Here is a 21382-nt window from a genome sequence, read left to right on the forward strand (position 1 = left end):
AATGTGGATTATATCTTTAATTTTAACATTTTAAAACATATGTTATGTTTCGACTTTTTGAGGCACACAATATCTGAGGAATATTAATTTAATTTAGTTTAGTTTAATATTAAGTAACTTTATTTCTTAATTTATTAATTATTTTTTATTTTTTTATTTATTTACTTTCGCAATTTTGTGTCATTTCTGAGGAATATTAATTCAATTGGATTTAATATTTAAGTAATTTTATTTATTTATCTATTTATTTATTTATGGTATTTACTTTCGCAATGTTACACAAAAAATTGTGTAAATTCTGAGGAAATTTAATTGGGTTTAATATTTAAGTAATTTTATTTATTTATTTATTTATTTACGGTATTTACTATTGCAATGTCTGCGATTGGCTAGCAACGAGTCCAGGGTGTACCCCGCCTACTGCCCAAAGCCAGCTGAGATAGGCTCCTGCAACCTCCGCGGCCCTTTTAAGGAATAAGCAGTCAAGAAAATGGATGGATGGACTTTTGCAATGTTACACAAAAAATTGTGTCATTTCCGAGGAATATTAATTTAATTGGATTTAATATTTAAGTAATTTAATTTATTTATTTATGTATTTATTTACTTTTTCAATGTTACACCAAAAAAGTGTGTCATTTCTGAGGAATATTAATTTAACTCATTCACTGCCTTTGACAAGTATACTTGTCAATTGTATTTTTTAGAGCGGTGCTAAATGGGGGCGAATCTGAGCATGCTCCACTGTAAATATCAAACTTGGAAACAACTTTACTGATGCCCAACCACCGGTAGATGACATCATTGCCCCATTTTATAGGAAATAAACACAGTTTCAGAGTCCATGGGAGAAATGGCTGTATTTTGGCAAACCTACATTTTTCTGCTGTCAATTATAAAAGAACGGGACGGGACAAAAAGTAGGGAGTCTATTCTGTTATTTGGTAGATTCGGTTTATATATAATTATTGAATGGAATATCACGTGAGTATTGGAAATGTAAAAATTTTCTATAATGACTGGCAGTGAATGAGTTTTAATTGGGTTTAATATATAAGTAATTTTATTTATTTATTTTTGCAATGTTACACAACAAAATGTAATTTCTGAGGAATATTAATTTAATTGGATTTAATATTTTCTTTTATTTATTTATTTATTTTTGCAATGTTACACAAAAATTGTGTCATATCTGAGGAATATTAACTTAATTGGATTTAATATTTACGTAATTTTATTTATTTTATTTTTTCAACGTTACACAAAAAATGTATAATTTCTGAGGAATATTAATTAGGTTTAATATTTAAGTAGTTTTTATTTATTCATTAATTTATTTATGGTATTTATTTTTGCAATGTTATATGTATATGTACATATATGTTATTTACTGTCTTTATTTTTGGAATATTAATTTAATTGGATTCAATATTTCCTGACCGCTTGAAAATGGATGGAAGGATGGATTCAATATTTAAGTAATTTTATTTATTTATTTACTTTCTTTTTCAATGTTACACCAAAAAAATTGTGTCATTTCTGAGGAATATTAATTTAATTGGGTTTAATATATAAGTAATTTTATTAATTTAATTACTTTTGCAATGTTCCGCAAAAAAATTGTCATATCTGAGGAATATTAATTTAATTTTATTTAATTTAAGTAATTTTATTGAAGCCCTTTTTCAGAGGTCCGCAAAAAAGAAATCGGGTTGACTCACCTGGACCACGTACTCGATGGTAGAGAACTGAGGCAGCAACTCAGCCGGCTGGTTCACCTCCGAGATTCCCGAGTAGGATGGCGGGAACTGCGAGAGGAAGAAGGAAGGTGAGGCGCAAGTGGGACCCGACCTGGCACTGGTGCGACAAGATGAGTGCAAGCGGAAGCGCTATACCTGATTCCTCTGGTAGCAGAAGTTGCATGCCCACAGCTTGGCCCGGTAGTCCACTTGGCTGCAAGACAAGGTCTGGATCAAAAACACAACCACCACATTTCGGGCCGCCTCTAAAGTCCTACATACCAGAGCGGGTTGAGCACAGCGCGGCAGGTGGCGCGGCTGCAGAGGACGGGCTCGTACTGGATGGGCGGCAGGTCGGGTCGCTCCTTGAGGGGCGTGAAGAGGGCGGCGACGGGAACCACCATGCGCGTGGCCTCCAGCCGGCTGGACGGCCACACGTTCCAGCTGAAGCGCACGCCGTCGCGCTCCTCGTTCAGGGCGATGTACTCGGGGAAGGTCGCCATGGCAACGCCGCCGCCTCCGACTCACACTGCAAAAGGGGGGAGAGGCGCCACTTTATTAGGGACACCTCGGTGGGTGGATATTAGGAGTGGGAACCTCTGGCTTCCTTCAGATACGATATACAAGGCTCACGAGCAAGGCTCATGAGCAAGGCTCACGATAATTAATAAATTACATTAAATAAATAAAAAAATATACAATTTTTTAAATAAATATAAAAAAAATAATAATAATATAAACAAATACAAAATATAATATACAAATATATAAGTATATAATAATAAAAAAAATAAAAATAAATATAATAAAAAAGTAAGATGATTCTTCTTCGCCTGAAGACTTGCGTCCATTTCCCAGCCATTCTTATGAGGCGCTCCCCCTAGTGGCCCGCCAAGTAATTGCTCACTAAGTCATAAACAACTTCACAGACACACTGCATACACAAACTTATGCGCACACTCTTCTTTACATACACAAAAACATGACAAACACACTAAATATACACAAAAACTCAAAACACACGCAATGAGATGTACATGACACTTCATACACACATCTATACACCCTTCTCAAACTTTAACACAGACATTTTGCATACATAAGAACAAGCGCACGAATTTTATTCACACTCGGGCCCACACACGAAATAAAAACGAAAAAAAAAAAGATGACAAATCAAACTAATACACTTCACGCAGCGGCACAGTCGCGTCAATCATGTGACGTCACGTCTCCGTCCTTTACAGCAGCATGAACGTACCACTACTACCTACGTAATTCAAACGCGTCAATGAGCCATTAACGTTTATATGGAAAGCCTAAAAAATAATAATAATTTAGTTGACACGCCCTCTTTTGAACTGTTCACCGACAGGTGAGCGAGACACCGCACCGGCATGCTAAAGGCTAGCTAGCCGGCTAGCTGCTGGCGAGAGACAGGCGAGCAGACCACGCCAAAAAAACCAAAACGTCTGAAAAACGCCACTCACCGCTTGATTCGTTCACCCGGCAAAGAGCTCGCTGTTCACGTGTTCACTCTTCACACGTTCACTTTGAACCTCGGAATTCTGTGGAGGACGGACACTCACGATGGGCGTGAGGGACTCTTGTGAATGTGTATATGTGTCAGCGCGCATGTGCGTGCGCGTGAGCTTGACAACGAAGCAAAACAACATGGCGGAAGCCGCCACGTCGTCAACGGCGCACTGGAGATATGAAGTGGGGGCTCTTGAATTGATAAAACGTGGTTATGCCCTTTTCAAATCTGCATTTCAAGTAAAATAAGACGTCGTCAATTTAAAATACTACATAACATTTATCCTTGCAATAATTCACTTTCCAAATTTACTGACATAGATGATAAATGCACCTTCTGTGGAAATGTATCTGAAAGAGTTTTGCGTTTATTTTGTAACTGCCCTGTGTCAATGAAAATTTTGGAGAGATTTTGAAAAGTATGTATGTGAGAAAAAAAAAAGTGTCATACAGTTTATCCAAAAGCTGTAACTACAAATTTCATGCATAATAACAAATCTTACACTCCTATTTGGCAAATTTTCTTTCCATAAAACAAGAATTTCCAAATCCTTTCCTAATTTTCATATGTTTCAAGTGGTATTTAATTTGTATATTAATTCCTTGAAGTTGACAAGAAACAAGAAAAGTACATATACATTGAAGATTCTTGGTGAATTGTCTTTTGTTGACCTTAATTGAATTTCTGTGCCTTATGCTATTTTCTTTATCTTTATTTTTTTTTTCCCCAATACTGTGGATGTAAACAAGATGTAAACCTTGATCTGATGTTTGTTGCAATGCTGTGAATGTTAAATGCAGTTTCAATAAAAAATAAATAAAAAAAAAATAAAATAAAAAAAGAGCTCTTGAATTGATAAAAAAATTTTTTTTTAAAGTAACCGATGGATATCTTTGGAATGTAAATCACGTCTTTTTTTTTTAAATGTATTTGGAATGTAATTTACGTAAATCATGTATTTTTCTTCTATTTCTCGTAATTCTTATACTTTTATTTCATTGTTGCATTTTTTTTTTTGTCAAAGATGTAAATCAGTCCTGGTATACCAGACAATTTAGAGGTTTACACCCCATTATTGTTTTTATGGGGAAAATTATAAATCTGATGTCCGGAAAATGTTGGGACTTATACATCAACGCAAATGTGAATTACAAGCAAAATATTTGACTCTTGCATTTAGTATTTGTTCAACTGAGCAAATACTGAAATGGGAGCCAATCCTTTTGTTTTTCAAAAGTTTGCTGTCACAGTCGAGCAAATGCTGAAATTTACCCCCAAATTTTACCATCTAGTGATTCGAAGATGTGTTCTATAATGTTTCCATCTCCACTTATTGCTGACAAGTGAGAAGTAGAAGATTTTGCTGTCAGGAGCTTCTGCAGCAACTTTATGGGTTCCTTGGCACCAGGTTGCCACAAGATGGCGACAAATTTGAGCTGAATGGAGCATCAAGAAGATAGAGTGAAGATTTCATCAACAAAGTCAAACTCGTTGTGAATCTCACTTTTCATATTTTCAAGGATAGTACAAAGATTTTTGAGCCAGGCGAGAACATGAATGTCATGACTATGGAAGCGTATTGCATTCACTTGAAGAAAAGAAAAGGAGAAAAAATTATTTTTTTTTGAGTTTTTTCTTTCCCAGTTTTTATATTTTTTTCTGTCATAAAAAAAATATATTCCAAAAACAGGGAAAAAATTAGTCAGAAAAACCACAAAAAAATTACTTAGAGAAAAACAGTTTTACTGAATTAATGGAAAAAAAAAAATCAGAATAACAGGGAAAAAAAATATTCAGAAAAACAGAAAAAAAATATTCCAAAAAACAGAACACCAACTTCTGTTTTTCAGAGTATTTATTTATTTATTTTATTTTATTTTATTTTTTACCTCTGAACTCCAGGTGACTTAACTGACCCGTATATATGACTGGATAGCCGATAGCCCATACACGCCAGTGCAAGCCGTTGAAGCGCAGGGCGGCCATCTTGTTATTCCCAACTTGCGAGCAGACTTCCATATAAACTATATGTACAGAGGGGACATATACAGTTCGTAGGCAGTTAGTATAGGGCCGGAGGCAGGATGTGGGTGGTCACTATTTTTTAACAAGCGAAAAGAAAAAAAAAAGAAAAAAAAGAAAAAAAAAAACAACTTTCCAGTCATATATACAGGTCAGTGGTCTGCAACAAGTCACTTGGAGTTCAGAGTTAAACAAAAAAATAAAAATAATCTGAAAAACATCAGTTGGTACTCTGTTTTTTGGAATAATGTTTTTTTTCTGTTTTTCTGAATATTTAATATTTTTTTTCCCGTTTTTCGGATTTCTTATTTATTTATTTATTTTTTAACCACAGAAAAAAATATAAAATAAAAGAAAAACATTTCAGAATAAAACAGAAAAAAAATTATTAAAAAAACAAAACAAAAAAACAAAGCTCCCCGAAAAAAATGGTCAGAAAAAGTTTTTATTTTTTTATTTTTTATTTTTTTAAGCGAATGCAATGCGCTTCCTGTACATGACTAATCCAACTCAATCGAAAGAATCCGACACAAAACGAATGAAGAGCCAATATGAGAATGTGAACGCTCTATTTCTTTTTGAAAAAGTTTCACAGGGGATGACGACATCACTCAGCTCACCATCACCTCCCATTGCACATCCAAGTAAAAACGGACCAGTAGAAATATTTGGTTTGCCACGCCCATTGTCCGGTCTCGTCCAATCAGGATGCAGCATCATCAGAATTATTTATATATATATATGTATAAGAAGGGCGATCTCCAGCCTCCAGAGGAAGCTCATGCTGCAGTTGGTTGACGGCGTCCGTTCGCGCCCGCTCACATGTTGTTGAATCCCATCATGCCTTTCATGTTACCCGCCGCCCCCTGCTGGAACTGGCGCATCATCGACTGCAGGCCTTGCATGCCGCCTGCAAACACGCAAACGGCAAACGTCAGCGATTGGCTCGTTGGGTTCCAGACACTCGACTCAATTTGATATTTCTTACAAATCAATTCTGAAACAAACTGGCCACTCAACACGTTGACTGGCGGCCATTTTAGTGTTCAAAGGAGAGAGTAGGCTCTCTTCTTTTGCCACAAAATAAATTACTCCTATTTTTTTCCCTGTTCTTTAGTAAAAGCATCGCTTCTTGACCACATACCTGAAAAAACGTACTTGACGAATACATTTGTCGACAGCAGTAAAGGTTCACAACAGTGAATGAGTTCATTGGTAGGGCTAGGAACCTTTGACTGTCTCACGATTTGATTCGATTCGATTACAATTTTTGGGTCTACGATTCGATTCAGAATCGATTTTCAATTCTCGATTCAAAATTATTTGATTGACAAATGATTTCTGCTTCAATTTACTTAGATATGCGCAACATTGTCATGATGTACTCCAGTCTGCTTTGCAAGACAAAATGACAAATAGAGACATTAAAGTGTCTTTTTCTTTGTTTAAAAATGTATTAATTTTGTATTGTAAGTGCCTTTTTCCACAAAAACAGCATGTGGGCTACAACTGCCTTTTCCCCTTCTTCTTCATTTCTAATTTAAATAGAATCGATTTTTGGATCTTAAATATCGATTCAATTCGATTAATAAATGAGAATCTCGATTCTTTTATTAGTCGATTTTTTTGGCACACCTCTAATCATTGGTGTACAGTGCTCCCTCGTTTATCGCGTGTGTTACGTTCCAAAAAATAACTTCATTCATCATATGTTGTTTTTTTTTTTTTCCATTTACATTCATTATTTCCCATTAAAAGTATGTTGCTGTTTTTTGTTTTTTTATATATATTATTTTATTTAATTAATACAGCACAGTATTTTTTAAATGCTTTTTCCATTCATCATAAGTTTTTTCATTTTCATTTTTCGTTTTCATTTTTTCCCATTAAAAGTACCGTATTTTTCGGATTATAAGTCGCAGTTTTTTTCATAGTTTGGCCGGGGGTGCGACTTATACTCTGGTGCGACTTATGTGTGAAATTAACACATTATTATATCATTTCACATGTTATTTTTACACTAAACCGCAAGAGGGCGCTCTAGGCCTGTGTATAAGTTCAACATTGCATCGTCTACCTCCCAAGTTGGGGGAGTTGTTTAAAAGTGACACCAAGGATGAAGATTTCATTGGATTTAGTGATTTGGAGTGAAACAGATAGTTTGGTAAACTTGTTAGCATGTTCTTTATGCTAGAGTTATATGAATAACTTGTAGTGATGGGAACATAATTCACCCACGGAACGTTGGGACGAAGGGAGAGTTCCGGGTGGGAAGGTTTGTTATGTTGAAAAGGGGAGTTAGCCTGTTAGCTTCTAGCTGAGTGGGGAGTTGCTGTTAAGACCTCAGAAGCTGATGTCAATAAAACGCCAGCCTTTGGCTCTGTGCTTCAACACTCCGCCTCCGACTCACGTCACTGCTCGCTACAAACTCTTAATATGTTACGTCGTTACTGACATTACCAGGCATGTCAGTCATGTAACATTAGTATACCGTACACTTATTCAGCCTGTTGTTCTCGCTTTTATTTTTATTTTAAATTGCCTTTCAAGATGACATGTATGTTTTTGGTGTTGGATTTTACCAAATAAATTTCCCCCAAAAATGAGACTTATACACTAGTGCGACTTTTTGTTTTTTCCTTCTTAATTATGGATTTTTTGGCTGGTTCGACTTATAATCCGGAGCGACGTATGATCCAAAAAATACAGTATGTTTATTTATTTATTTAATTATTATACACCATAGTATTTTTTTTTCATTCATCTTTTTTTGTTTATTATTATTACATATTTTTATTAGTAATTTTTTCCATCATATCTTTTTTCCATTATTATTATTATTATTATTATTATTATTACAAAAATTCCGTTTGTATGATTTTTTGTTTATTTTAAATGCTTTTTCATTCATCATGTTTTTTCATTAACATTCCTTTTTTTCTATTAAAAGTATGTTGTTGTTTTTATTTAATTATTATACAGCACAGTTTTTTTTGCTTATATCTTTTTTTCGTTTTGGTATGATTTTTACTTTATTATATAACAGCTTTTTCATTCATTATATTTGTTCTTTTTTTCATTTCCATTCTTTTTTTCCATTAAAAGTATGTTTTTTAATTTAATTATACAGCACAGTACTTTTTTTTTTTTTTGGTTTATTACTATTATATATTTTATTATTTATATTATATCTTTTTTCATTTATTAATATTATTATATCTTTTTTTGTTTTTGTATGATTTTTAGTTTGGTTATAAATGCTTTTTCATTCATGATAAGTTTTTTCATTTACATTCATTTTTTCCCATTAAAAGTATGTTTTTTTTTAAATTTACATATTATACAGCATAGTATATATTTTTTTCATTTATTCTATATGTTTATTTTAATTGTACTATATTTTTTCATGTATTTTGTATGTTTTTAGGCTGTATGTTAATAATCTTGATAATATTATTAATAATAATAATTAGGGATGGGCGAGTACAGATACCAGGTATCGGTATCGGGCCGATACCAGCCTTTTTTCAAGTACTCGTGATGCAGACGAGTACAAGCGACCGATGGCAGAGGGGGAAGACGTTAAGTGAGTCCTCCTTGTCTTTAACTGGCGCTAGCTTGCAGCAGTTTTTCACCAAAACTTCACCGGTTTGGAAATACTTCAAAATTGTGAATCTTAAACTAAAAGAGCATTTTTGTGTTTTATTTTGAGCGTTAAGACTATTGAAGAGTGACTGTGCTGGGTTTTTTTTGTCAAAATTAAAGGAAATATATTTGTTTAAAAATATCTTTTAGTGATTTTTTTTATTTGTCAAAATGTACTACTGGTATCGGCAGTTGGTATTGCTAAGTACTGAGGGTCTGAGTCTCGGTATCGGTCTGAAAAAAAAGTGGTATTGAACATCCCTAATAGTAATACAATCTTAATTATGAATATACGAGGCAGGGCACGTAAACCCATTTAGAGCAGGACCGCTGTTTTTAAAAAAAACAAAAAAAACGTGAAACAACGAATCCGCAAAAGATGAACCCGCGATAAACGAGTGAACACTGCAATATGATTATTGAGTCGGGCATGCGCGTTGATTACCCATGTGGTGAAGCACGCGCGGGTCCATCATCTTCGCCATCTGCTGGTTGAGTTTGGCCATCTGTGACGGGTTAACGTTCTTGGACATGTCTCCTCCTGCAACACGCACGCACAGAAACCGACATGCGTCAGGAGGCGTGTGTGCGTGCGTTTATGACCAAGATGACCGAGCGGTGGCGTCACCTTTGAACAGGCCTTTGATGCCGCCCATCTTCTTGACCATCTGAGCGAACTTGGTGTACTGGGTGAGAAGTTCCTGGACATCCCGGGTGGCCACGCCCGCCCCGCGAGCCACGCGCTGGATGCGGTTAGTCTGCTTGCTGAACAGCTTGGCGCCGTCCTTGCTGTCCAACTCTGCGCACAAGCAAATGCAGTCACTCGGCCTGTTGCCACGGCGACGGCGGGCCAGCAATAATGTCCTGTACGCCAACTGGTTGCACATCACTGTTAAAAGTTTTGAACATTGTGGTCCATCTAAAACTATTACTTGTTGACATTCCTCGTCTAGTTTCCATTGGTTGTTGTCCTTCAGAAAATACATTTTTGTTAGTGATCATCTGTTATTCTGTTCATGAGTTATTGGTAGTCGGAAATGAGTTTTTATTGGTTGTAAGCAGTCTGCAACTAGTTTTAATCAGATGTTGGCTATCCGCAACAAGTTTTCATGAGCTGTTTCTGTTGACCATCTGCAACTCTTTTTTTTTTTTTTTTTTAAACTAGTTCTTAACCAACCCTTACAGGTTTTTAACAGTTGACTATCTGCAACTATTTTTCATTACTTGTTGACTATCTGCAAATCCATTTTTGTTAGTTACGGACCATCACCTGTTACTTGTGTTCATGAGTTGAGAATTGTTTATTGATAGTTTAACTGATAGTGTGTTAATTGTTGATAGTCAGAAACTAGTTTTTATTAGTTGTCGGCAAGCTGAAACTCATTTTCATCAGTTAACCATTAACAACTACCTGATTTTCGTGACTTGACTGTCTGCAACTATTTCACTTTGGTTGTTGACAGAACTGTGACTAGTTAATTATTTTTGACCACAAGTTTTCAACAATTATTAACTATCTGCAACAATTTTCAACATCTACAACTATTTCCTATTGCTTGTTGACAGTCAGCAACTTGATGTAGTTGTTGACCATGTGTCCATTTTTGCACGTTTTGAGCCATCTTGCCACTAGTTTGCGTATGAACAGCGTCGCGAGAGCCAATCAAAGTGTCGGAGTTATCACGTGACCTTTTCACCAAACCGCAGAGAAGGAAAAAAAAAAAAAAGGCACCTTGGTCGTTCATGCTGTCCATGATGGTCATGAGTTTCTTCAGTCTGGCCATGGATTCCTGCTCATTTCCTTTGGTCATGAAGTCCGTTCCAAAGCCTGGAATCATGCCCTACGCACGCACGTTTAATTGGCGCTCAAAATGGTGGCTGATGGTACCCGTGAGGGGGCGGGGCTTACCATGATCTGTCCGAAAGGTCCCATTTTCATGATGTTCTGGAACTGTTCGTACATGTCTCTGAGCGTGAACTGGCCTGCGGGGTCGTAAGACGCACGTCAAACCCGGCTAAGAGGACGACGAACCCGAAGGCGACGTGAGCCACTGCAGACAATTGAGCAGCCTCACCGTGTTTGAGCTTGTCGATCAGCTCCTCGTTGTCGTCCAGCTTGAGCTCGTTGACTCGGTCGATCAGGCCCTCGATGTCGCCCATGCCTGGCGGGGAAGAGGAGAGCGGTCACAACTGGGACGGGGGGGGAGCTTCCACCTTGGCGCTGGCGGCGTAGTACCAAGCAGTTTGCTGACGAACGGCTGCGTCTTGAAGGGTTCGAAATCGTCGATGTGCTCGCCCGTGCCGATGAAGATGATGGGACTGCGCGTCGCCGCCACCCTGATAACGCGTCAAAAAAAAAAAAAAAATTCTCAAGTCACTCCATTACTAGGGATTTAACGATATTACCATTACGACATCACGATACGATAATTATCGCAATATTGAGGGGAGGTTGGCGATGCAAAAAAAGATATTGTTAAAAAAAAAAAATCAACTCATACAAAAAAATAACAATATTGTGCTTTTTTACATTACAGCAATGCAGATAAACAACCTACAATATCTAACAATTCATATTGAGGCATTTACTTGCTAATGCACGCACACAGAAGGGCCGAAACATACCTTGCAAAAATTGTGAAAAAAAAAAAAAAAGTGCAAAATTATTCAAGTTTACAGCATGCCCACGTTGTACTCCATATATACACACACGCGCACAAATAGATACTGCAAATAATTTATGCTATATACGAGGGCTGTCAGTCTAACTACGAATTTTAATCCGCATTAAATCGCATGATTTCATAGTTAATCGCAAAATAATCTGCTCTAAATGTGCAGCAAGTATTGAGGTAAATATGGTGCAAAAGTAACGTGTAAAAGAAAATTTGTACCTGTAGAAAAAAAGTATACATTTGTATCTGTAAAGTCCTGATTTGTACCTATAAAAAAATTTACCTGTAAAAAATACATTTGTAGGTAAAAAAAAAAAAAATGTACTTAGAAAAAAGAAAATGTGTACTAAAAAAATTTGCACGTAAAAAAAAATGTGTATATAAAAAAAAATTGTATGTAAAAAAAATTAATTGTACATAATAAAAAACATTGCACCTGTAGAAAAAAAATACCTGTAGAAAGAAGTGCAAATTTGTATTTATAAAGCTTCTGATTTGTATCTTAAAAAAAACAAACAAAAAAAACAATAATAATAATAATAATAATACAATTGTACCTGTAAAGAAAATGCGGTAGGTTAAAAAAAAAAAAAAAAAAAAAAAAAAAAATGTACTAAAAAAAAAAAAAATTGCAAGTATTTTTTTAACACATTTTCTTTTTTACATGTGCAATTTTTTTTTTTAAACAAATCACGACTTTTACAGATACAAATAGATACTTTTTTTCTGCACCATAATACCTCCATAAGCAAGATATTTTTCAAGTTTTTCATACGCTTGTGGACAAATATTGTAACCAAACAAAGTAATTCAAAGTCGCGTTTAACGTCTAATGTATAGTATTATGATTAGTTTTGTACTGATTTTATTTATAAGTAATTATTTTACGTTTTGGACCATTTCTTTTTATTAAGCCTTTTGTACTGATTTTATCATTGATCTTTTTTGGACTACCTGTGAAGCGTCTTTGAGTACCATGAAAAGCGCTATGCAAAATAAATGTATTATGAAATGTGGTTGTATCTTTTTTTTTCCACTAGACAGTAATTTTATCATAAATAATTCATAGGTATTTGATGTTAAACTGTTTAAACAGTTAAAGGAGCGTGAACAAATTCAGAGCAATTTGTATTTGGAGCATGAAGATTCCATTTTTTTTTTTTTTTTTTTTTGTCTGCACATCTTCTACCAGCCACAAGTTTGACACAAAACGATCATATCGCTTACGCGCTGAGAGCTCCGCCTCCTTTGGCGTGCCCGTCCAGCTTGGTGACGATGACCGAGGCCACGTCCACTTTGTCCTTGAAGGCTTTCGCCTGAGACTCACAGGCCTGACCGATGGACGCGTCCATCACGTAGACGATGTTGTCGGGTTGCTATGGAGACAAAGCAGGAGGGACGACTGACTTGACGGTTCGGGGGTGGGCGAGGGGGGGCAAGGAGCAGGGCGGTGCGTTCGGGCGCTCACCACGGCGTTAGAGACTTGCAGCATCTCCTCGAAGAGCGAGTCCTCCTGTTTGTGGCGTCCGCTGGTGTCCACAATGATGATCTCAAAGTTCTCGCCTTTGAACTTGTCCACGCCCTCCGCCGCAATCACCACCGGATCCATTTCCGTGTAACTGAGCGTGGCGGCACGTGTGACTTTTAACATACACAACTTCCCTGACACCAATTACTAGGGATGTAACGAGAGGGTGCTAGAAATGCACAAATGGAAATCAACCCGACTTGACAAAAAAAAAAAAAAAAAAAAAAAAAATGTGCTGCTTTTAATTCAATCAAACCCGAAAACGTGTAAACACATTTTTTAATACAGTGGAACCTCTACTTACGAACGTCTCTTCATACGAAATTTTCGAGTTACGAAACGCCTCAACGGGAAAATATTGCCTCTTGTTACGAAAGAAATTCCTAGATACGAAAGGTAAAAATACATTACCGAACCCAGCATGCTTTCGGCTATGGCTATTTCCTACCATAGGTACCTATGAGCGTAAATACTAGATCGGTTTTTGTGCATGGTTCTGGTATCCCATTGGCTAAGAGGAACCTTCTACCATAGGTATCTATGAGCGTATACTAGATCGGTGTCTATACAGCGTCCTCATCATTCATCCCGCGGCCGTTTTTTGTAAATGTATGAACTAACGGCCAATGAATTTGTGCAAAAATTCAAACAATTGGTGATTGATGAAGGCACAGTAAGTTTTTAATTGCGACAAGACGGGCCTTTTTTTTTAAAAAAAGATGCCTCGCCATACCGGAAGTTTCCATGAAGTTTCAGAATTTGTTTAAAAGAATCGCTCAGAAAAACTGTTCACCAGTCGGGCGTTTGCTCACTAAGATGATGTTTGCCTTGGACATTTCCAAAGGATTCAAAAAAAAAAAAAAAAAAAAAAAAAAAAAAAAAAAAAAAAAAAAAAAAAAAGCAAACATCCATGGATCGGTTCTTTACAAAACACCAGGCAAAAAAAAAAAAAAAAAAAAAACACTTCTGAGGGAGGAGAACATGAACCAGAGGGCAAAAAACGATGAGGACAGCAGTTAAAAAGGTAAATGACCATCTTCTTTTTTTTTTTTTACTCTATTCTTTGTTTTTTTAACTCTCATTTATTGTGCAATAATCTAATTTGTAACATGTATTTGTTATGTTTTGATGCATTTTTATGCTTTATAAAACATTTATGTCTGAATTTTGGGAGGCTTGGAACGGATTAGGGCATTTACATGGAAAATGCGTCTCTACTTACAAAATTTTCTACTTAAGAACTTTCTTCCAGGACCAATTAATTTCGTAAGTAGAGGACGTACCACTGTACTTTGTCCTTCACTCCCAAAAACACATTTAGACGTTTTTTTTTTTATGTTTTTTTTATGCTAGAGCATACAGAAGGCTTTGATGCAGCTTCTGACATAAAGAGGTGGCTTAAAGCAATGGTAGCCTTTACAAAAAATGGCCAGCAAGTGGCAGCAAAGTATAAGAGATCAGCCAGGGCCATGTTGCTCTTTTTGCCACTGTTTTCACCAGGAATGTGAATATTGACGAAACGTAGCTATATTTTAATGCTAATTGCTGCAAAACCGAAACGGATAACAATGTCTTTTTTTCCTGATGAAAGAAGAGACTCTAATTCTTCTTTTGGTACGTTCCATGTTTTTATAGCAACAGAAGGCAATATATTCTGTGGGCCTTGCAAAATAAGTCAAAATCCAGTAAAACAGCCAGGGGCTTCAGTTGAAATGGCTGCTGGGAGTGAATGAGATAATGCAGCTATACGGAAGATTTAAAATTTCAAATCGCTACTGCCACCTGTGGCCGAAAACAAACTGCACGCTCGTACACGCTGCGCGCACTCGTACGTGCACGACCTCAATACTGAAGACTGGGATCTTCATATCCAATTAAACTATGTTTTCAGAGGTAAGAAGTTTTATAATGTTATACAAAGCTGGCCACTTCACGGGATGAGACTCTCGATCCTCACTAAACAATCGATGTCGACGGGACGTGCAGATCATATTGCTTTAGTCGGTCGAAGTCCAGTCCTGTGCTGTACTCCAAAATGATGTGCAAATTACGTCAATTGGACCTCATTCCGATGTTAATATGCAGTTACATATTGTAGTCACCCCGCTCGACGGACGTCAACCTGATTCTAGTCATTATTAGTGTATGTCGCCCCCAGGCTAGCATCATTGTGCATGAGCCGAAAGGTGGGCTGTCAGTTATGGAAATTGACGATTGTGAAAAACATATAGACCCATTCACTACTTAGTGTGATACGGCCGTGAATGTTATCGCCATTCAGTAGTACCGTTCACATTCCGTGAGCATAATGTAGCTACAATAGGCTGTTTTCACGGAGGAAAATAAGGCAACATTTAGCCTGATTGAAACGCCGCGGAATGGAACGTCTGTTCTTCATAAAGTCATTCTGTTCTATTACATTCAACTTTGCCGCCCCTTTCACGCTAAATGTTGCCGTCCACCTCACTTTCACCCCAATAGTTACGACCGAGAAGTGATTGATCTTGAGGTTACTGCTATTTGAAAACAACACATTTTCTTCTAAATGTCAAGACACTCGCTTCTTACCTTTTGGAGTAGAAAGAAAGCCAGCTGTGAATCACTTTTCTAATCCAAGTCCGATCTCAACTCGCTCCACCGCTGAAATGTCAAACCAATGTTCACTCTCGTTCTTGCCCGGCGTCGGTCACTATCAAGTTTAGATTTTTTTTTTTTTCGTGGCACTTGACATTGTTTTCTTTGGTTTTTTTTAAGCAGCCTTCCGCGGAGTAACAGCGGGTGTCTGGGGCAGCGGAAATCTGTACTAGTTCCGTCTTCGCGCGACAGGAAACAACTGACGAGGACGCGCATGACGTCACATCCCGCAGACAGAGGGCGGGAAATTCGAAGGATTCGGACCGGACGCTTCCTAAATAATATTGGCCAGAGGCTTGTAGGAGTACCCATTGTGAACAGCTAAGATGTTGATCTACTAATTAGAATATGTTTCAGTCATAAATGGTCAAATAAAAAGGCTATTAAGATATTTTTGGGGGAAATCCTCCATATAGTAGCTTTAACATGACGACGACGATATATTGTGGCAGTTCTAACATCGTGATATCACGATATTGCCGTTATCGTTACATCCCTACCATCCATCCATCCATCTTCTTGACCGCTTATTCCTCACAAGGGTCGCGGGGGGTGCTGGCGCCTATCTCAGCTGGCTCTGGGCAGTAGGCAGGGGACACCCTGGACTGGTTGCAAGCCAATCGCAGGGCACACAGAGACGAACAACCATCCACACTCACAAGCACACCTAGGGACAATTCGGAGCACCCAATTAACCTGCCATGCATGTCTTTGGAATGTGGGAGAAGACCGGAGTACCCGGAGAAGACCCACGCGAGCACGGGGAGAACATGCAAACTCCACCCAGGAAGGCCGGAGCCTGGACTCGAACCTGAGTCCTCAGAACTGGGAGGCGGACGTGCTAACCACTCGGCCACCGTGCCGCCACATCCCTACCAATTACGAAAAAATAAAATGAGGGAATAAGTGAATTCAAAAAAAAAATGTCAACAATGAATATATACGGAACTTCTGTACATAGCAAGAACCTGAATGCTTGTCGGAGACTCACCTGCCGTAGAAAGGTATTCTGGCCTTGGTGGCGTTCTGTTTGAGCTGATCGAAGGCACCTGCAGACAAGCAAGACCGATTCATCTATTTTAATGAGCAATGTTAGTCTTTTTCAACATAATCACAATTGTTTGAACTTCTGCCGATTAAACATAAATGTCGGGCATAATTATATCCACTAGGTGGGGCAATCATTCCATTCAATCAAATGAGCAATGTTTCCAGACATGATGGCATGTGACAGCAGGTAAGTTCCTATCTCACCAAGTGGCGACCGAGGGGGCGATGGGTGTGGGGCAACTGCTCATGCTAAATTACTTGACAGTTCAACAGCACTTAACAAATCAATATGCTCACCATTATATTATATTATTCAATGCCAAACATCAGAATGGGCCTCTGTGGAGAAAAAAAAAAAAAAAAGCTGCAGCGTGTTGCGTTTACCGGCTCTGAAGGTGTCGGCACATATGAGGCAGGTCTTCCATCCTTTTCGCTGGTAGTAATACGCCAGCTGCAAGGCAGACATCAACAAACAATCAGTCTCGATTGTGCACTTTTGATTTTGTGTGCCGAACGAGCGAGTGATGTCATCGCGACCTTGGAGCAAGTGGTGGTCTTGCCGCTGCCCTGCAGGCCGACAAACATGATGACGTTGTTCTTGCCTTTGGAGGGCGTCCACGCCTTCACGCCGGGGTCCACCAGCTGCCGACACACGACAAAAAACAAAAGCTCCATCATCATCTTCTCCTCTTCCTCCTCTTTTGCTTTTTCTTTTTTTGTATTCCAATTCATTGTGACCTTGACCAGCTCCTTGAAGACGGCGTGCTGGATCATCCTCCTCTTGTTCAGACCCGACGCCATCTCCTCCAGGTCGATGGCAGCTCTGCACCGACAGGAACCAAAAGTGTCAAAAGTCAAACGGAAAGTTTGGAATTTTCACAAAAATCACGTTTCCATTTTTTTTTTGTGTAAGTGGCGCATGCCAGCAAGTATGGAGGACCAAAACTGCTAAAATTCAAAATAAAAAAATGACTAAATAAATAAGTAAATGACTAAAAGTGAAAATAAAAACACATATAAAAAAAAAAAAAAAAGTAATAATTTGAAAATTACATAAAAAATATAATTGGAAATACATAGAACAAAAAAATAGATATAATTAAATACATATATTTGATTTGTATTTAATTTTTGAAATATACTTTTTTATATCCGTTTTTATTTTCACTTTTAGTTACTGATTTATTTATTTAGTCATTTATTTATGTTTAAATTTGGCAGCTTTGGTCTGTACTGCCAAGTAAGGATGTAACGATATCCAAATATCACAATACAATATCACGATATGAAGCTCACGATACGATAATTAACAAATTGCAGGGAAGTTGGTGATATTTAAAAAAGGTCACAATATTGTAAAAAAAATGAGCACATATTAAAAAAAAGCACAATATTGTGCCTTTGTACATAACAGCAATACATATAAACTTCCTCCGGTCTCCAATAATGCTTCATATTGAGGCGCTTACTTATTAATGCACGCATACATGAACTTCCTCCACATATTGACTCGCTTCACAAGCATATTACGACGATCAGCATAGATTTTAAACATAGAAGGGCCAAAATATCCCGAATGAAAATTAAACTACACTAAAAAACTGACCACAAGAGGGTGCTAGAACTGCACAAATGGAAATCAACCTGACTTTTTTAACAGATGTGTAACTTTTTACTATCGTGAAAATGACGAAGACGATATTGTGGCAGTTTTAATATCATGATATTGCCGTTATCGTTACAACCCTACTGCCAAGTGGAAATGTTATTCAAATGAGGGGGACGGTCCTAAGCGTGTCTTGGGTTGGACTCCGCCGCGTTGTCATTGGTGGAGTGAGCGGCGTGACGAACAAGAAAGTCTCGTGTCTGCTGTCACCTTAACGTGCGACATGAGTTGCTAAACAAGTTTTTGTTCTTTTTATTTCCATTTATATTTATTTTTTTGGATATTATTTACAAGTGGGCGGCATGGTGCATGACTGGATAGCACGTCGCCTCCCAGTTCTGAGGACTCCGGTTCGAGTCCAGGCTTCGGCCATTCCTGGGTGGAGTTTGCATGTTCTCCCCGTGCCTGCGTGGGTCTTCTCCGGATACTCCGGTCTCCTCCCACATTCCAAAGACATGCATGGCAGGTTAATTGGGCGCTCCGAATTGTCCCTAGGTGTGCTTGTGAGTATGGATGGTTGTTCGTCTCTGTGTGCCCTGCAATTGGCTGGCAACCAGTCCAGGGTGTCCCCCGCCTACTGCCCAGAGCCAGCTGAGTAGGCGCCAGCACCCCCCGCGACCCTTGTGAGGAATAAGCGGTCAAGAAAATGGATGGATGGATGGATTATTTACAAGTTATATAATTTTTTATATCCGTTTTTATTTTCACTTTTATTTATTTATTTAGTAATTTATTTAATTTGAATTTTGGCAGTTTTGGTCCTCCATAACCAAGGAGGATGCTCAAGAAAGAAAAAAAAGAAAGAAGAAGAAAAACCTGACTTGACATTCTCTCGCAGCTGCTTGACCAGCTTGATGTTGACGTCGGCCTCCAGGAGGGCGGCGCACACCTCCTTCAACATTGAGTTGAGGACCTGGCGGGAGAAAGAAGAAGACAATTGTCATCATTGAGAATTCATCCTGCTGCTTTTCTTTTTTTGTGTGTGTGTGTGTGTCATATCATCATGTTGTTCCAGAACGGACAAGATGTTTTAGCAAAACAGTACTCCGGCCTTCCTCTTTTTGAGGCTCTCCAATTGTTCGTCTTTTTGGTTTTCTTGTCAAGAATTTTCCTGACACGTTTTTGACCAAACTTAAATGTTTTTTGCTCTACTCTCTCGGCTGGGTTGGGTTTAATTTTTTTCACCTTACTGGACAGCAACAGATTGCACAATTCAAAATGAATTTCTGCTCATTGTAAATGGTCTCATGAGGGAAGCACGTTGCCCCATTACTTTTGGCTAGAACTACTCCATTATGAAGAAAATATTCATCACGATGAGGACAATCATTTCTTTTTTTTTTATGGTACAAAATGAGAAAATGAAACACAGCCGCCATTGTGCTGGTGAGCTACCTCTTCATTGATGATGGTGGCGTTGCTGAGCGACCTCAGCGCCGACGTGATCTTGCGGCCCAGATCGGCAAGCACCATGACGACTATGTGTGGTGATGCTGTGCGCACGCACCCTCCGCTTTACACGCTTCCGCCTCTGCTCAGGAAAAACAGACACATTGATTATGTTGTACATCACTCGTTCACAGTGACAGGATTTCATTTAATAAAACTTTTTTTTTTTTAATGCAGGCCACATTTGAGGTCTTTTATAGATGTTATTATATTTACTAGATTATAGTTTCTACATTTTAAAATGGGTTTTGGCAAAACGGATCAAATAGACACCCGCATATGTGGCGGGACTAGTACGTAATTTGGCATTAGAGTGGTTTTGTTAGCCTATTTTTGTAAACTATATATCAATTGATCAATAGATGGCGTACACATATCTTGCATTGCGTGACAGATACGAGACGATACTCACGTACGGGGTGGCGGGGGGACGCTCGATTGAGCGGGTCAGCTGACAAGATGAGGGGCACCAACACTTCCTGTACAGTAGAAACAAAAAAAAATATAGTAATTATGGGTATCTGCACGTCACCGTGGAAACAGTAATGCTGCTTCAGGTCGCACACACCCTCACAGCAGATTGGATTGTTACTTAAATAAAAATTAAAGGGGGAAAAAAAACAACAGATTGATGCGTTCACGGACTAAAATATAAATACATATACATATACACATATATATATATATATATATATATATATATATATATATATATATATATATATATAAATAAAAGTCCACTAATGTAAGGATCACCCCGACATTTGACGTCAAAAGTTACAATTTGAAATAGGGCAGAGGCTTGACTGACACGTCTGTCGACACACTAACGAACGAAACAGCTAGCTAAGTAACGCTAACGTTAGCAGTTAGCTCGCGTAACGCACACCCGGGCAGTCCAAAAAATAAAAATAAAATAAGACAAGATAACCTGTCAAAATCCCACCGGAACGTTTCCACACACCGACTTTTGTTTGTGCCTTCGTCACAGCTGCTAGCTCAGTTTGCTCGTCATCAGTGTACACTCGACCGGAAGTTAGCGTCTTCTTCGTCCGTCCTTCCTTCCTTCCTACCTCTTCGTTGCGCACGCACGCGCCAACGTCCTTTTTGTCGCCACCTGTCGACCATGGGAAAGCAGCGACGCGCTCTCCTGACCACACCGCCATCTTACGTTGCTACTGTTCGTGTAATTTTATTCGCTGAAACCTTGACAATCGCAAAAAATAGATTGTTGGACCCCTGAAATTTGTTATTGGGGGGACTCCCTGCTATCTGTATTGCATTCTTAGGGTCCTCATACAAACAATAAGTTGTACTGTGTAACTTTTTTAAAATCCATAGGACTCACTCCTTTTCGCTCACCGCTCATATACATTTTTAAGCTTTGCTATTTCATCACAGATACATATGAAATGATAAATATTGAGTACTGTATTA

The 21382-nt window shown here is 38.0% G+C and overlaps 2 protein-coding genes across 5 annotated transcripts in view; both read right to left on the reverse strand.

Annotated features, from left to right (window-relative positions):
- Positions 1-3424, reverse strand: part of sec23a (Sec23 homolog A, coat complex II component) — a 29756-nt gene extending 26332 nt beyond the window's left edge. Inside the window, exons 1-4 of the mRNA XM_077539353.1 lie at positions 3230-3424; positions 2022-2268; positions 1896-1953; positions 1722-1808 (exon numbers count right to left, since the gene is read on the reverse strand). Of these exons, the coding sequence (XP_077395479.1) occupies positions 1722-1808; positions 1896-1953; positions 2022-2242 (366 nt within the window). The 5' untranslated portion in view covers positions 2243-2268; positions 3230-3424. The remainder of the gene's footprint in view (positions 1-1721; positions 1809-1895; positions 1954-2021; positions 2269-3229) is intronic.
- A 2426-nt stretch (positions 3425-5850) lies between these two features.
- On the reverse strand, positions 5851-21047 carry srp54 (signal recognition particle 54). Of its 4 annotated transcripts, none has more exons than XM_077538012.1 (17): positions 20892-21047; positions 20362-20424; positions 19892-20027; positions 19318-19409; positions 17569-17653; positions 17368-17472; positions 17215-17281; positions 16772-16829; positions 13087-13237; positions 12846-12994; positions 11180-11280; positions 11019-11105; positions 10853-10926; positions 10676-10784; positions 9572-9742; positions 9389-9484; positions 5851-6208 (listed from the first exon to the last, which is right to left on the reverse strand). In XM_077538012.1, exons 3-17 carry the CDS (start codon positions 19967-19969, stop codon positions 6117-6119), a joined length of 1515 nt encoding a protein of 504 aa, XP_077394138.1. In that variant the 5' UTR covers positions 19970-20027; positions 20362-20424; positions 20892-21047; the 3' UTR covers positions 5851-6116. The 4 variants fall into 4 exon arrangements, with proteins under 4 accessions (XP_077394138.1, XP_077394137.1, XP_077394140.1 ...); XM_077538011.1 differs by having other exon boundaries at positions 20358-20424; XM_077538014.1 differs by having other exon boundaries at positions 20877-21017.
- Positions 21048-21382: the final 335 nt, after the last annotated feature.

Source organism: Festucalex cinctus, chromosome 12 (genome assembly GCF_051991245.1).
Source record: "Festucalex cinctus isolate MCC-2025b chromosome 12, RoL_Fcin_1.0, whole genome shotgun sequence".
Classification (NCBI taxonomy): Eukaryota; Metazoa; Chordata; class Actinopteri; order Syngnathiformes; family Syngnathidae; genus Festucalex; species Festucalex cinctus.

What these genes read in the sequence shown, in the direction of transcription:
- srp54 (XM_077538012.1), bottom strand. Translation starts at nt 19,969, where the DNA reads ATGGTGCTTGCCGATCTGGGCCGCAAGATCACGTCGGCGCTGAGGTCG. An exon ending in TGCCGACACCTTCAGAGCCG is followed by an intron (nt 16,830 to 17,214) that starts GTAAACGCAACA and finishes GCTTGTCTGCAG; the next exon opens with GTGCCTTCGATCAGCTCAAA. An exon ending in GTTCGTCAGCAAACTGCTTG is followed by an intron (nt 11,106 to 11,179) that starts GTACTACGCCGC and finishes CTTCCCCGCCAG; the next exon opens with GCATGGGCGACATCGAGGGC.